Source organism: Physeter macrocephalus, chromosome 4, assembly GCF_002837175.3.
Source record: "Physeter macrocephalus isolate SW-GA chromosome 4, ASM283717v5, whole genome shotgun sequence".
Lineage (NCBI taxonomy): Eukaryota > Metazoa > Chordata > Mammalia > Artiodactyla > Physeteridae > Physeter > Physeter macrocephalus.
The window spans coordinates 62,018,895-62,035,079 of record NC_041217.1 but is presented as its reverse complement, the minus strand read 5'-3'; the positions used below and the strand labels follow the sequence as shown (position 1 = coordinate 62,035,079).

The window sequence follows — 16,185 nt, the reverse complement described above, 5'->3', positions numbered from 1 at the left end:
GGTCTGTCGATTGGGTGGGCGGAGCTGAGTTTACCTTCAGCCAATAGGGACGAAGGGGCGGGCAGTGGCGGCCCACGCAAAGTACAGCAGTAGGTGGAACTCTGTTGCCAGAGTAACCCGGCGTTGGTATTGGTGTTGTATACGTCCTGTCGCAACCATACCTGTTTCCTTGTGCTGAGATCCTGAGGTGATGGTGAGTGCCAGGCGAGGCCAGAACGGCTCCGGGGTCTTCTTTACTCCGCGTCCCAGGTCCTTGGTTGTCTGGGCACTGAGAGGCGTCCGCGTCCCATCTGCCTTCACGCCGTTATCTCTTTCTCCCTTTCCAGGAGCAGTCCCTGCAGTTTCCTCTTTCCCTATTTCTTGTAGCATTCTGAATTCCACTTTGGTACTGCTAAGCCTCGAGAGTAATGTTACAGGAAGTTTAGGGGTAAGACACTGAGGCTAATAGTCTGAGGTGAGAGATTATTTCGAACAAACATTTAAAATGTTTTCATTTTTCACCATTGCATTTTTTTTTTCAAGCTCCCAGCTTTACCTTAATGCGCTTCATTTAATAATATGTTGTGGTGTGTGTGTAACTTTCTCATTACTGATCCGAACCTCCCTAGTTCCTGAAATCTTTTCTTTCTTGAGTGGCCGAGTACTGTCCCACACCCTGTCTAAGGGCCATATAGTAATAGCTGTATTTTGCATTAGCTCTCTTCTAGCCAGTTGATTACCTTCTAGGTCCGTGCTTTTTAACAGGAATGCCCCTCAAGATCACTTCTGGAAAATTCACTTGCTAGAGCCTCCCCCAGAAATTCTGAATAAATAGGAATGGGGCTCCGTATTTGCATTTTAAAAAAGCCTGTTAAAAAAGATAATTAAAAAAGATAATTTTAATTCAGTCACGTGTTTGAAAACACCAGGGTTCTAGTTAATTCACTTAATTACCAAATATTTTAAACACTTACAGGTAAGGAACTGGAGGATAGAGAGATGACTATTGTCGGATGAGTATAGCTGTGAACTTAACAGAGACCCACCCACCACCCCTTCTCCAGTACTACTCAGCGATCCATTTTATTACTCCAATCTTCTGCTGCCCTTTTCCTTCCGAGCCCTTTCCACACCTTCACTTTACAAACCCTGTCCCTTCCCCTCCATTCTAAGTAGATGACAGACTCTAACAGTCAATTTCTTTACCTCATGCCCCAACCTATATATTGATCTATATGTTTTACCCATCATTCGGTCTTGTGTTGCTAATTGATAGAAACAGGTGTTGAAGGATAATGCTTCCATCTTTGCCCTAAATCTTATTCCCTCCCATTCCTTACAAGACTTTTGCTTCAGGTTATGGTTCTTCTTTCCTGTGCTTTCAGCCTCTTCCTCTCCTTTCCTTCTCCTCAGCGTTCAAGTCATACATCTTAAGAAAATGAAATAAAACAAAAGCCCTTCCCCTTCCTGTGTTTATCCAGTCCTCCCATCAATCTATCAGTAAATTGCTGGAAAGCATAGTGCTTCCATTTGTATCAAATTCTGCTCGGTCACTTGCGTCCTCAACACTCTGTTGTCTGAATTCCTCTCTAATGGCGTCATGAAGTCGTTCTTGCTTAAATTTCGAACGGCATTTTAAGTGCCAAATCCAGTAATTTCTTCTCAAAATTTATTTTATTTAGCTTCTCTGACAACTGAAGCTCATGGTTATTCATTCCCTCTTTTTTTCCACTGGCTTTGCCTGTTTTTAAAGTGTCATTTTCTGGGACTCACTCCTTAATTAATTTCACTTCTTAGTCTCTACATTTTCCTTGGCTGATTTCATCCACACACAAGAGTTCTACTAATGCCTAAGCATTCATTCTTAAATTTCAGTTTCATCTCAGACCTGTTAAGGCCTAGTTGCTTCCTGGACATCTCTACCTGATTACCGCAAAGGCCCCTCAAACTTGTACTTACCATATTCAGTCGAAATTATTTGCTCATGGATTTGTCACACTTGCTAAACTGTGAAGTGTTAGAGGAATGGATCTTACTTTTGTTCACTGCTATTGCTTGTATCTGTTAGGCACTCAGATATTTGTGAAATACTGTTTTTTGGTGCCGGTCATTCAGACTCTCCAACAACCCTAAGAGCAGTGAACTCCTCCTAGCACCCTCTGTCCTGGCTCGAGTTGTGTGTGGTGTCTCTGAGAAATTGCGTGGTCAATGAAGGCTTGTCGGAGGAAGAGACTTTTTTTTTTTTTTTTTTTTTTGCGGTACGCGGGCCTCTCACTGTTGTGGCCTCTCCCGTTGCGGAGCACAGGCTCCAGACGCACAGGCTCAGCGGCCATGGCTCACGGGCCCAGCCGCTCCGCGGCATGTGGGATCTTCCCGCACCGGGGCACGAACCCGTGTCCATTGCATCGGCAGGCAGACTCTCAACCACTGCGCCACCAGGGAAGCCCGGAGGAAGAGACTTTTGTCTTGAAGTCTGAGTGATAAAGTGCAATGATCTGAGGGAAGGGTTCTAGGCAGCACTAGCAAAAAGATCAAAAGAGCTTCGAGTATTGCAGGCACTGATCTTATGGTTTAATGTGAAAAAAAAATCGCTATTATTGATAGATTATGAGGTGGTGTGTGGGTGACACCAGTGGAGGGAGGATGATGGAGTGTGAGATTCCGGTAGAGAAGTAGGTAAAGGGCAGACCACGTGTATGTACTACAGCAGTGTTTTTGAAACTATAGTTGTGACCCATTATTTGGTCATGAAATTAATTTGTGGTATGTAGCCAGCATTAAAACATGAAATAGACATTACCATATTGCCTATAGTAAAGGTCACTTTCATGAAACTTGTTTTAAATTGTATGTGTGTTATGTGTACTGGGTTATGACGCAGAATATATTTCTTACTGTGATTCGTGATCCACAAAGTTCAAGGTAAAATGTACTTTGAGCAAGACACACTTTAAATGGCAAAATAGTTGAAATCTCAAGGCATGCAGATTTCTTCTTCCTCCTTTGACCTAGTGACAATCTTATTGTGTGGCAGGATGAACTCTGAATTTAATGAAAGCCTAAAATTGACTAGAGTTGAATTTTCAAAATTTTTTTTTCTGCATCCAAATCTTTCTCTTACGTCAGTTGCTGTCAGTCCTTTATGAGAAAGAGTAGGCCTTTAGAAAAAGAGAAATGGATGTCCTTTCGCCGTGTTCAGTCTGGCCATGGGCCTCTGTACTCTATCAAAGATGATGGTCTCCATAAGCAGCTGAGGATGGAGTTTGTTTGCTCTGCTGGTGTGGCTTCCTGGTCATTGCAATTAAATTATCTGCATCTGGTTTGTTACAGTTCTAGCTTCTAGCACCAGAATTGGGTTCTGCCTTCAAATGCTAGCATCACCTGTATCTTATGAAGCAGAGATAGGCAACCGTAGTTAAGGATGTCTCACATGCATGCTGTTTAAGATAAAGAATATAATAGAGTCATCAATTTATTTACTTTTGTGCATACAGAGAATAGAGATGATAATTCCAAGACTCTTCTGATTAATAAAGAGATATGAATGTTATACATCTTCTAAAATAGAGCATTGATTTGAATACTGTTACCCAAGATGAACTGCTAGTATAAGGCCTTTAAAGATGATCAACTATGTTCCACAAGAATTAGACTAAATAAATGTCTCAAAGTTGGTGTTGTTTTAAAATAGCCTTCAAAGAGAGCTTCATGATTGCTGAATAAAGAACAGGATTTTATTCCATGAATTGTTTTTCAGTTTTCAACCTTATAAAGTTTTTTCTAAATAGGTTTACTGTCTTGCTACGTGCTTCTTCCCCATCCAGAATTCCTTTTGTTACTTGAACTGCTAACTTGGAGGAACTAAAGTTTGAAAGCTAGGCAGGATTTTATTTACTACAACTGAATCAGAAAGTATAGAGCCTAAAATAAAAACCTGAAACTTAAAACATTTTCCCCTATATATTTTATTATGAATGCAGTCTAGAGCTTGTTATATTCTTCTTTAGCAGTTGTATTTGCAAAACTGCATAGCAACTGGTTAATATAATGGCTTAATTTTCCTCTTTATCTTTTTTCCTGTCTTTTGTAGCTCTTTATCTTTTTCCTGTCTTTTTTCTGCCTTTTTGTCCCCCATCTTTTCTTTTTTTCCCCTAGCTTTATTGAGGTATAATTGACATATAACACTGTGTAAGTTTAAGATGTACAATGTGTTAATTTGATACACTTATCTATTACAAAATGATTGCCTCCATCTCTTATATAATTACCGTTTCTTTTTTGTGATGCGAACATTTAAGATCCACTCTCTTCGAACAGATTGGTGGTTTCCAGAGGCAGAGTGGTGGAGGGGTTGGTGAAAAGGATGAAGGTGGTCAAAAGGTATAAACTTCTGGTTATAAAATAAATGTCATGGGAATATAATGGACAGCATGGTGACAATAGTTAATAATGCTCTATTGCATATTTGAAAGTCACTACGTGAGTAGACCTTAACAGTTCTCATAAGAAGAAATTTTGTAACCATATATGGTGATGAGTGTTATTTAGACTTATTGTGGTGATCATTTTGCAATATATACTAATACTAAATCATTATGTTGTGCACCTGAAAGTAATATAATGTTATATATGTATAACAATTGTATATTTTTAAAAAGCCAAAAACAAACAGAAAAAAAAGAAATCATCTTAGTGGGATCTAGGATTTTGAAAAAAAATTACTATAAATTTGTTATAAAATGTTCCTAAGGACACTTTTGCTATTTTGTGCACTTAACACAGCGTAAATGATAAATCTTCTTGTTTGCAAGGGGTAGGAACATAGGACCAGGCGGACCAGGTTGAAGTCTCCAGCCTTTGACAGGGCTGTTTGTAATGGGAGACTACCTAAATGTCTATCAATAGGGAGATGGCTAAGTAAACCATGATGTGTCCATGCTGGGAATATTATGTAGCATTTAAGGAGATTGTTATAGATCTATATGTACCAACTTAGACAGATAAGAATTTTTTTAGTGAATTTAGTTGCAGAATTGGTTGCAGAATATTTGTAGTTTCCAGTGTATGTAAAAAAAAAAAAACAGCAAAATACAAACCCACGTGATAGTACTATGTACTCTCTATGGAAATATTAGGCAAATATATAGAGAAGCTGGTAACAGTGGTTACCTCTGTGTTTAGGGGAGAGTTTTGTATTTGGGGAGCTGATCAAAGGGAATTTAAGTCTGAACTGCAGTGGTTTTATTTTTTTGTCAAGGGAAGTGAATTCGGGTATTACCTGTATAACAAAAAATTGAATTAAAAAATGTTGCCACTGTTGTATCCTTCTGTTTACATTGTACATTGACCAGCCCCTGATTCAGGGACTGGCCATGAATAATGAAATGTAATAAGAGAATGCTATTAAACATGCTAATATCCTTTTGGAGGAAAAAAAATCTATTCTTTTAGCAACTTCAAGTATGTAATACAGCATTGTTAACTATAATAACCGTGCTATATACATTAGATCCCCAGAACTTATTTATCTTCTAACTGGATGTTTGTATCCTTTGACCAATACCTCCCCATTTCCCCCTTCCCCCAGCTCCTGGTACTCACCATTCTACTCTCTGTTTCTATAAGTCTGGCTTTTTAGATTCCACATATTAGTGATATCATACAGTATTTGTCTTTCTCTGTCTGATTTATTTCACTTAGTATAATGCCCTCAAGTTGCATCCATGTTGTCACAAAAGGCAGGAAGGGAAGGATTTTGGATTTCATTCTAAATGCAATAGGATAATGTATCTCATACATTTTTCCTATTCCATCAAAATATTTTATTTTCCTTGGATCTGGACTTATTTAAATGTTAGCCATATTAGTTTGGTCGTTCAGTGCCTATTTTCATCTGTAACATTTATGATCTTGTAAACTTTGGAAAGAAAGGTTTTTTTTGTCCTGCTCTTAAATTTGAAGATTAGAGACTAATTTCTCCGCTTATAATTGCCTTTTCATAATTTAATTGCCCTTTACTGGACCTTTTGTTTCCATAATATCTTCTGTAAGATGCGTCAGGCAGAGCCCCCCATTCCAGGTGGGTATGCATCATAGTTTCTACATGGATATTAGGGATATTATGTGTTCTGCTGTGATTTTACGTGATACCTTTCTTAATGGGTCTGTAGCATAAGATTGAAGTCCCTTATTCTCCAGAAGTATCTCCAGCATTTCCTATGAACCTTATATTCATTTTCCTGCAAAAACTATCTAAGCTACTTCACTTCCAAAAGTTGGTATTTTAAGACTTTCTATTAAGTAGATGTGAGAAATTGTTGCTATTAAAATGTACTGCTCAATTCAAGTTTATTTTCTGATACTAGGCACTTTGTCTAATTAAGTTGCTATTGTTATCTCTCCTGACTCATCCTATGTGCTGTTCATTCTTCATGTTGCTTTATTCTTTAAAATGTATTTCTGTAGACATGCATAATGGCTCCAGGGTTTTCTGACATATGTAAATTTAAATTTCATTCTTTGTTTTCCATAGTTCTGGTACAAGTTAAACATATATATGCTATATGCATTTTATATATTTATGTAATATATAAAATACAGGTAATACATAATATATCAAAACATATAAAATATATATTTAATTTATATATATAATATTTAACTTACTCTGTTGTAGAAATGTAGTCATTTTTAGAGATTTGAAAATAGCTAAGTGAAAATATATAATTGAATGCATCTGTAATATCACTGACTATATACAATCAGTATTACTATTTTAGAATATTATCTCAGTTACACACACACAGATGTATATATCTCTTTTAAAATGTGATCCTATTGCATACATTGTTTACAGATTTTTTTTCACTTAATATGTCTTATACATTTTTACAGATCAGTTTTAAGAACTACGTTATATTCTTTCATTTAATCTGGTTTAATCAATCTATTTATTAATTTGGTCTTTTAACACCATAATAAACGTATTTTTGCAGACACATTTTTACTCACATAATAATTATTTTCTTAGAATAAATTAGAAATAGAATAACTGGGTGAGAGGCCATGTGCATTTTTAAATCTTTTTGATATGCACTGCCAAATTACCTCCAGAAAGTTTTACTCGTTTGTACACTACTAGCAGTGTGCCATGGTGCCTGTTTCTCCTAATCTCTAACCTGATATTTCTATACATTTAATACATACATGTAACAATGGATTTGAACTCTTTCACTTTCTTTACCCAGTATATTGAGAGAGAAAGATTATAAATCACTTATTTTCTATAGATGAAAAATGCTGTTAATACTTACCCAAAATATTTCTCTAATTATTTCACATCTTTCATAAATTGTTACAATTCAAAATTTATTGACTGTATATACTGATGAAGATAGGAGTAACCTTTTCTAAACTATTATTCAAAGACAGATTATCCAGTCCTCTCTTGTCTGTTTTGAAGCAGCAGCTGATTGTAGTACAAAGGAACTGGTCTAGAACTAGAAATTGAAAATTTTCAATCCTTATTGTAGTATTGGTTTTAGCATTTATTTACTGTGTGACATGTAATCTTTCTGGGCAATTGTTTTCTCATCCATAAAATCAGAATGATAATTTCTGTTCATATTTTGTGAGGATCAAATGAGGTAATGTATGTGAAAATAATTTATAAACTGTAATGCACTATACATATGAAATTTATTATTTTCATATTAACCAAACTGCTACGAAATGAAAAGATGATTGGGGAGAATGGAAGGTGATTAAAATCTAAAACAAGTTTCAGAAATAAATATTTGAGGTTAGTGGTGTTATTGTCCAATTTTTTAGATATTTAAAAATTTACTTTTATATCAGTATATTAAATATCATCTTCCTCAATTTCTATTAGAGATTCATTTTCCTATGGAAGCAGTAAAAGGTCAGGGAAAAGGGAGTGGATGGGAGATGGCAGGAATAGTTCTTGCGACCAGTTACAATAACTCTCATGTCCTTTTGGGAGGAGACAGCTAAGCATGTCTGATATGTGTTTAGTAAGTATTAGATCTTGAGATCCATGAATTTCTGCCAAGCTTAAGTGGATTAGCTGGGAGCTAAGTTTTATTACTGGTAGTCTTGAAATTTTATTATTCAATAATTTGATTGTGAAAATATAAAGGAGCCCATTTTAGGCCTAATCTGTTTCTTGCTACAGAGGCTCAGAAATAGGGCTTTGGAAAAATGGAAAATCCCTCCATCTAGTGGCAAGTATAGGTCTATCATTTATGTTAAACCATCTTGCTCTTTAAGTAGTTCTTTGAATTTTACTATATCTGCCCAAATCTCTGAAAGGTGTATATTTGTATATCTTAGGTATTTGAGTATTTTTCGTAATTAAATAATTAAAAATTTTATCTCCAAAGGGAGAATGGATCCTATAGTAATATGCTCACTTTTCCCCAGAATTTCCATTTAAAATCTAGTAATGGCGTGGAGAATTTATCTTGACTCTCAGTATACACATAGGTGGAGGCGTGCATCACTAGAACATTTTTAGAACCAAAGTTGAAATACTAAGAAGTTACGTAGTAGTGGGGCAGAACCTCTTGTACTCATCCTCTGCCCTACTGTTGGGTTCCTGCTACATGCCATATATCTGAGATACAAAGATGAATAAGACTAGATCTTTCTTTTAAGGAGCTCACAATCTTGGGGGAAGAGAGAAACATGATATATTGTAACATTGTACTACTAACTTAGAGAAATTCAATTTCCGCATTTGTAAAATGAACATGATAATAATACTAACTCCCTCAAGGGAATATTGTTATGATTAAAAGAGATAAAGTGCTTAGCTTAATGCTTTATACATTGTAAGCATCCAATAAATGTTAGCTGTTGCTACTACTGTTGTTATTGACAGGTGTTAAGATAGAGACCTGCTGAATGTAGGAACAGAGAGGAGAGACTGATCACTATGTAGGAGTGTTAATTAAAAACAAGATTAGTTAACTTTACAGCATTTTCTGTGTTATTTTTCATTCACTGAGTTTCACATTTTCTTCAGCTTTGAATATATATAAATCCCAAATTAAACTTAGCATGCTAATGTCAACATCGATTCCTTAAATTTACTAGAAGGCATTTGGAAACAGTAGGAGAATGTCACTGTGGTTCATTGTTCAAGCTTCAGCCTACTTAACAAATGTTTTTTTTTTTCTCTTTCTTTTGAACATTTTTGCCTATTGACGCAGATGTCCCTTTGGGTGGGTTGTAAGTGGGCACAAGACACACACATCTGGTGACTATTGGGAAGTACTTGAGGTGTGCTTATTAATATGATTTTAAAGCAGATTCTTTTTGGTTTAACCTTTTAAGATATACATCTTTAAAAGTGTACATCTTTTTCCCCCCCCAAATTACATGGACTTCAGCCACAGTTACTATTCCATTTGCCTGAAATGCGTCTTCACTTTTTCCGATGCTTACATGACACCTCGAGGGAGAGGCCTTCCTAGTCCACTCAACCTAAAGTAGCACCTCCAGTTACTCTGGTTTCCCTCCCCTTCTTCACTTTCTTTTTTCATTTTAACACCTGACAGAAGCATTGCACAGCTGCAGGTTTAATAATGATAGTGCCTGATATTTACATAATATTTTCCATTTTTTAAGGCATTTAAGATTCTTAACTAATTCATAATGTCCTTTAGAGATAGGAATTGCATGTGAGGAGGAATATCAAAAATCAGTAGAGAGCAGAGAAGCACAGGCATTCAAGGAAGAATAATAATGCACTGAAAAGGTAGTTGAAAAGAAGGGAAGTTAACTTTCCACTGAATTTCCTTGCTAGTCCCTTTGGTAAAGACCAGGAGTGGAGAACTCTTTTTGATCAAGGGCTGTTTACCACCAGAGAAAATCTAGAATTCTAAGTCTCAAACAGTAGGCTGTTGTATTCTGAGAGGGAAATCTAGATTCATTCATTCATTCAACAATTATTTTTAAGTTCTTATTATATACGGGGCACTGTTCTAGGCACCCAGGATATATAGCAATGACTGACAAAGTCCTACCCTTATGGAGCTAAAATTTCTGGGGGTGGGAAGTCACACAATAAACAAACATGTAATATAGTGTTAATTATTGATAAGTGCTATGGAAAAGTTAGATTATGGGAGAAGAGATTGAAGAAAGTAGAAGGAGGTGGCATTTAGTTGGATGGTCAGGGAAACCTCTCTAGATGGCTGACATATGAGCAGAGAGCTGAATGAAGTGACACTGTAGAGAGCCCTAATAACCCTAGCAGTGGAGTAGTCCAGGCAGAGGGAACAGCAAGGGCAAAGATTCTGGGGTGGGAGCCTGCTTGCTCTGTCCAGGGACCAGCAAGAAGGCCAGTAAGATTGGAGCAGAGAGAGCGAGGGAGAGAGTGGCAGAAATGTGGTTGAGAGGTAGGCTGAGGCCAGATCATATAAGCCCTATGTGGTATGAAATCATAAACTCTTTGAGCTGAAGGAGACTTTGGATTTTTGTAGGACCAGTGTTTCTGAAACTGATGTTGGGACCCATTGGTGGATTATGAACTCTAAATTGTGAATAGCAACTAACCTTTAAAAGCAGTGTAAAATATTAGTACGTTGCACATTCTAGGATAAGAATTGTTTCATGGAACTTTTTTTCTGTTGTGGAGGGTGTATGTGTGTGTATTGGTTCTAGTGGAAATTGTAGTTCTTATTGTAGGTTCTGGTGAAAAAAAAAGGAAAATGTTTGTGAGCCACCAATCTAGTCTTGTCCCCAAATTTTATAGATGAGGAAGCTAGATTGGGGAGTACTCAGAGGCCCACATGTCTTCTCCCTCAGTGAGATGTTCTTGCTGCCACACTGTGCTCATGTCTAGACGTGGTAAGCATCGCTGTATGTAGATGTGACTGACTCCATACTGCATTAGTTCTAATTTCTTAAATAAGGGAAGGAATTAAAAACTTTATTTAGTCAATACCATATCAGTAAGTACCAACTTCAGTTCTGTTTTATGATCCTTTTTTACACTGTTTGCCTTATTTTCCTTTGCATTCTCTATTTTCTTAAATATCCTTTTATTTCCCTAGGAAAGAAAGCTGTCCAAAGTTTAGAGGTAGAGAAAGAAATCCAGGACCAAGAGAGAGGGAGAGGGACAGACATCTAAAATCCAGGAGAGAAAAGAGAGAAACCTCCAAGGCCAGGAGAGAGAAAGAAGTAGCGATGTCTCTGGCCCTGCCTATTCTTCCTAACATCTCCATGATCCCCTCTGCCCCTTCCCGAAGGCCTAGTCTCCTGGGAATGCAGTGCTGGTGGAGAAGGGGTTCCATCTGCTTTCAAAGACATGCATTGGGAATTTATCCCTGTAATCTACCTTCTGGCTCTCAGAGTGAGGACTGAGTAATGTGCCGGGGAGAGTGAGCTCCTGGAGAGCAGGATTTATTTATTGGGTTGGCCAAAAAAGTTCATTCGGGTTTTTTGTAAGATGTTATGGAAAAACCTGAACAAACTGTTTGGCCAACCCAATATTATGTTCCTTTGCATTCCCAGGCCTGGCCCATGGAGGCCCTCAGTAACAGTGTGCTTAAAAGACCTTCCTAATTAATACACTGAGCTGTCATGAAACTTCTTATCTGTTACAGCTAAATTGTCACTTATACAAACAATAAATCTGTAATATTAAAGGAAAGATTAGGCTCAAAAGAGACTTAATTTTTGAGAATTGTAAAGGTAAATTAATAAAATTTGATGATATTAATCCAAGGGTTAAAAAAAAAGATGTTTTACACACACACACACACACACATCAGATTACTCCCTTTTTTTTTAATGTCATGAGGAAGATATTCTTGAAATAGTTTAACTGGACTTAAAAAATTATTGTTTTAAGTTGTTTAAAACCCTGCTATGTAATGTGTTAGATGTTAGAAAGCAAGTGAAGAGAATTCAGTGCATGTTATTCTTCTTTCCTCAGAGTTGCTGTTTGAACCTGAAAATTTCTTCAGTGGCTAAAAAAATGCTTTAAACTTACTTGGGACTGGTTGGGGGAAGGATCAGAAAAGAACTGAGATTAGGTCCTTTTTTAATGCAAGGGATTAGAGAGAAATGAAATTGTTGACCTGGCATGTGTTGTCTTTTCAATAAAACATTTCTTAAAGCCCTGATAACTGGAAGGGGATCTATTAAAAACTGAGTTAACTTATTAGCTTATAAATCATAATGGGAGACCTACTTTTCTTAATAACTAATATCTATCATTTATTTTATGCCTACTGTAAATTAAGTTCTTTTCATTTAAGGAAACAGTCTCAGGTTTGAAAGACCCAAGGTTATTCTGCTGTTGAGTGGGAGGGCCCTGATTTGAACCTACCTGTTTAGCCTGGAAGCCTGGGCTCTTTCTAGTCTACTGCAGTTGAGACCAAGGTGTTTAAATTTTTAAAATATTTTAGGAGTAAATTTCTTCTTCTTCTTTTTTTTTTTTTTTTTTTTGGTAGCTATAGAGAGAAGTAACGACTGTTTACTTCCTTTTGAAAAATCAATTTCTAGAGCATATGTGTGATACAAATTTTCTTCAAGAAGTCATAATTCTTATTTTGATACTCAATTAGGGCCTCTGCAAAATTATCATGATTTAATATATAATTTCAGGGCTCCAATTGAGGGGTGTTTGTCACATGGCTGTGTGGCCTGGATATGTTGAAGTTCACACTGAACATTAGGTGGCACTCCTTTATCACTGGACGCATTCTTTCGGGAGCGATATCCTTTATGGATATTATTAGTTGCTCATTAATTTTAATTATATCAATGTGGCATACGCATACCATTCATCTAGAAAGAACACAGTATCACAGATTATTTCTCATGAAGACACACACTTTTCCTTTTCATAAATTAGGAAATGGAAGCCTAGGTGATGAAAAGAATGGCCTCCTTTGGAATTAAACTTGAAAATGGTTTTTAAGAATCTGTTACTCCATCAAAATATCCTTTATCTTATTAAAAAAAAAAACCCAAAACAGTAAACTACTAAATTAAAATAACCCAGGAGTCACATGAAATAATGTAGGCAAAAACTTTTCCTAAAGATAGGGAAGATTGCCCTAATATGTAGCTCTTCTGTTAGACTGTCTGATGATCAGTACTTCTAACACTTGCTGATATAGTCAAGGCTTTTGCCACTTTTACGGAAGTACGTTCATGCTTACAGCCCCTTGAATCTGCATCTCAGAAATACTCAGACTCATTCCTTTTCGCATGAGGATAAAGCTAACAGAATCTGTAGCCAACTGTAGTTAATGCTGAATAGTAATAATTGCAGTGTTTGAAAAGCTACATGTATATTTAATATCCACAGCATTCAGTATTTGAAATAGAGGAAAAATGGAACCAGTTTGATTTGCAAAGAGCTGCCCTCCTCTGTCTCTGCAACCAGGGCCCTACATGCTGCTGTGCATGTTGCACTGCACATGTACAACTATGAGTGAATTGTAGATACGCTTATTTATTACATATTTTTCTAATAGATGAAAGAAAGTGTTGTGAGGAAAGCACAACTTTTTCTGATTTGCACAGAAGTACCAGGTCTGCTAAGGAATAGGCTTCTCAAATTTCGACTCAGTGACACTGGCACTCAGTGCCATTGGCATTTTCCCTAGAGGGAAAAAGAGTAGGAGAGAGGGAGCACAGGAGAGAGAAGGTGATACAAAAATAACATTCTAGGATGCGTCTAAATTGCTAAAAATGTCAGGGTGGGTTTAGGGCCTCCGCAGTGGAGGCAGGATGCCCTCCCACCTTATCTATCCCTCTTCTACCACCTTCAGGTCATATTGGCTTTTTTTTTCTTTTCTTGAGTTCACCAAACTCCACCTCCTCTTTGAAGCTTTATGCTTTTTGTCTCTCTGGAATGTTTCTCCCCGCAGAATTCTGCATGAATGGCTTCTCCTTATCCTGGTTTTACTTCGAATGATATCTCCTCATAGTGGGCTTTACTGTCTATTCTAGTTGAGGGAAGACTCCTAGCTCTCTGTTCCTAATCACTAACACATTTACTTATGCATTGTATTGTCTTTATAACACTTATTATTACAGGAATGATACCATTTTTTTTAACATGCTATGAAGAGAAACAGAAGTTTGGTAAACAAGCTCCATGTCAACGGGACCTTGTCTGTTTTGAATATCCCTATTGTCTGCTGCAGTGCCTGGCAAAGAGAAGGAACTCAATATTTGTTGAATGAATGGAGCAATAAATAAATTCAGCTTTTCAGGCATGAGTAACGTTTAATTTGATAATGGCCAGTGGATAAGTTCTGCTTTTTAAATTTATTTATTCATTCAACAAATATTTAATAACACCTATTATATGCCATACGTATACCTAGTCCCTTGGGATACATCCATGAATAAAACAAACAACAATTCTTGCCCTAAGAGGTCTTACATTCTATTGAAGGAGATATATAATAAATAATCAACATATTAAGAATAATATACATAATATTTGAAGGTGTTAAATGCTATAGGGAAAAAGTGGTCAGGGTGATGAATATTGGGAGTGCTAGTAATGGTGGTGCGTGTAATTTAAAGGGACATGGCCAGAGTCAGTCTAATAGAGAAGATGATAGTTGAACAAAGACTTGAGAGCGAGAAAGGATGAGCCATGCAGAAGTTGGAGAAAAAGTATTCCAGGAAGTAGGGTAGCCAATGGAGAGGCTCTTAGGTGGAGAATGCCCTGTGTTCAAGTAACAGTGTGGCTCTGGCACAGTAAGCAAGAGTGACAGTTGTGGGAGATGAGATCAGGCAGGTAATGAGAGGCCAGATCTTGCAGGCCATTGAAAGTGGGTTAACTTCATTCTGATAGAGATAGGAAGTTTGAGTCTGCAGATTTTAAGAGGAGGGGTGAGGTGGTTCACCTTACATTTTTACATTGTCTCTTTGGCTGCTTTTTTGAGAATAGATGTGGCAGGGTGCAGTGGTCAAGAATGGAAGTAGAGAGACAAGTTATAAGGTATAATCTAGGCGAGAGTATGGTGGCTTGGAGTAGTGTAATTGCAGTGGAGGTAGTGGAGTGATTTGGTGTATATTCTTTGTAGGTAGAGCTAATAGGAAATCCATGAGGATTTCCTGATGGATTGGTTCTGAGGTCTAAGAGAAAGAGTGAGTCAGGGATAGAGCTAAAAGATGACCCTTGGATTATGGCCTAAGCAATGGTAAGGGTGGAGTTGCCATTAACCAGAGATGTGGAAGACTGATGAGGAGCAAGTTTGGTAAGGGGCTGGAGCAGGAGATCAGTTTGGAGCCTGTTAAATTAGAGATGTTTATTTAATATCTAAGGTAAGAGGCAGGTGGATATGTGACCCTGAAATTTGGAAGAGGTCTAGTCTGAGAGCTCTCAGTATATGGAATTCATTTAAAGCCATGAGACCAGACAATCCTTAAGAGAGTGAGTGTAGATAGAAGCAAGATGTCCAAAGACCAAGACCTAGAGTACTTTAACATTAAGAAATCAATGAGAAATGCATAAACTGAAAAAGAGATTACAAATCAGTAAGTTCAGCTTCTACATTAAGAGACTAGATAAAGGGAAAAATAAGAACAAATTAAATATAAAACAAGAAGAAGGATGGAAATGAAGATTAGAGTGGAAACCAATAAAATAGGAAACTAAGAAACAATAGAGAAAATCAGTGGAACCAGAAATTCCTTCTTTGAAATGATTAACATAGATAAAACTTTAGTTAGACTGGCTAATAAAAGAAGACCAAAGATATAAATTACCAAAATTAGGAATGAAAGAGGAGCCATCTCTACTGACTCTACATAAATTAAAGGAATTATAATGAAATACTATGGACAACTTTATGCCATCAAATTAGACAACTTGGATGAAATGGGTGAAGTCCTTGAAAGATATAATTACTAAAACAGACTCAAGAAGATGGAGAAAACCTGAATAGATCTATACCAGGCAAAGCAATTGAATGAGTTATAAAAAAATCTTTCTGCAAGGATAAGCTCAGGCCCAAATGATTTCTCTGGTGAACTATATCAAACATTTAAAGAATAAACAATACCAACCTTTCAGGAAAATAGAGGAAGAGGAATACTTCCCAACTCATCCTGTGAAGCCGGTATTACCCTTATACCGAAGCCAGAGGAAGACATTACAAGAAAAGAAAACTATTGATACTCCTTATTTGAATATAGATTTAC

The 16,185-nt window shown here is 36.8% G+C and overlaps 1 protein-coding gene across 7 annotated transcripts in view; it reads left to right on the top strand.

Annotated features, from left to right (window-relative positions):
• The first annotated feature begins 116 nt into the window (after nt 1–116).
• NME7 (NME/NM23 family member 7) overlaps nt 117–16,185 on the top strand; it is a 267,494-nt gene continuing 251,425 nt past the window's right edge. For 5 of the 7 annotated variants that reach the window (XM_024116676.3, XM_055084233.1, XM_055084234.1 and 2 more), the window contains exon 1: nt 117–193. In XM_024116676.3, coding sequence (XP_023972444.1) covers nt 191–193 — 3 coding nt within the window. In that variant the 5' untranslated portion in view covers nt 117–190. The other 2 variants (XM_028488688.2, XM_028488687.2) reach the window with 2 other exon arrangements.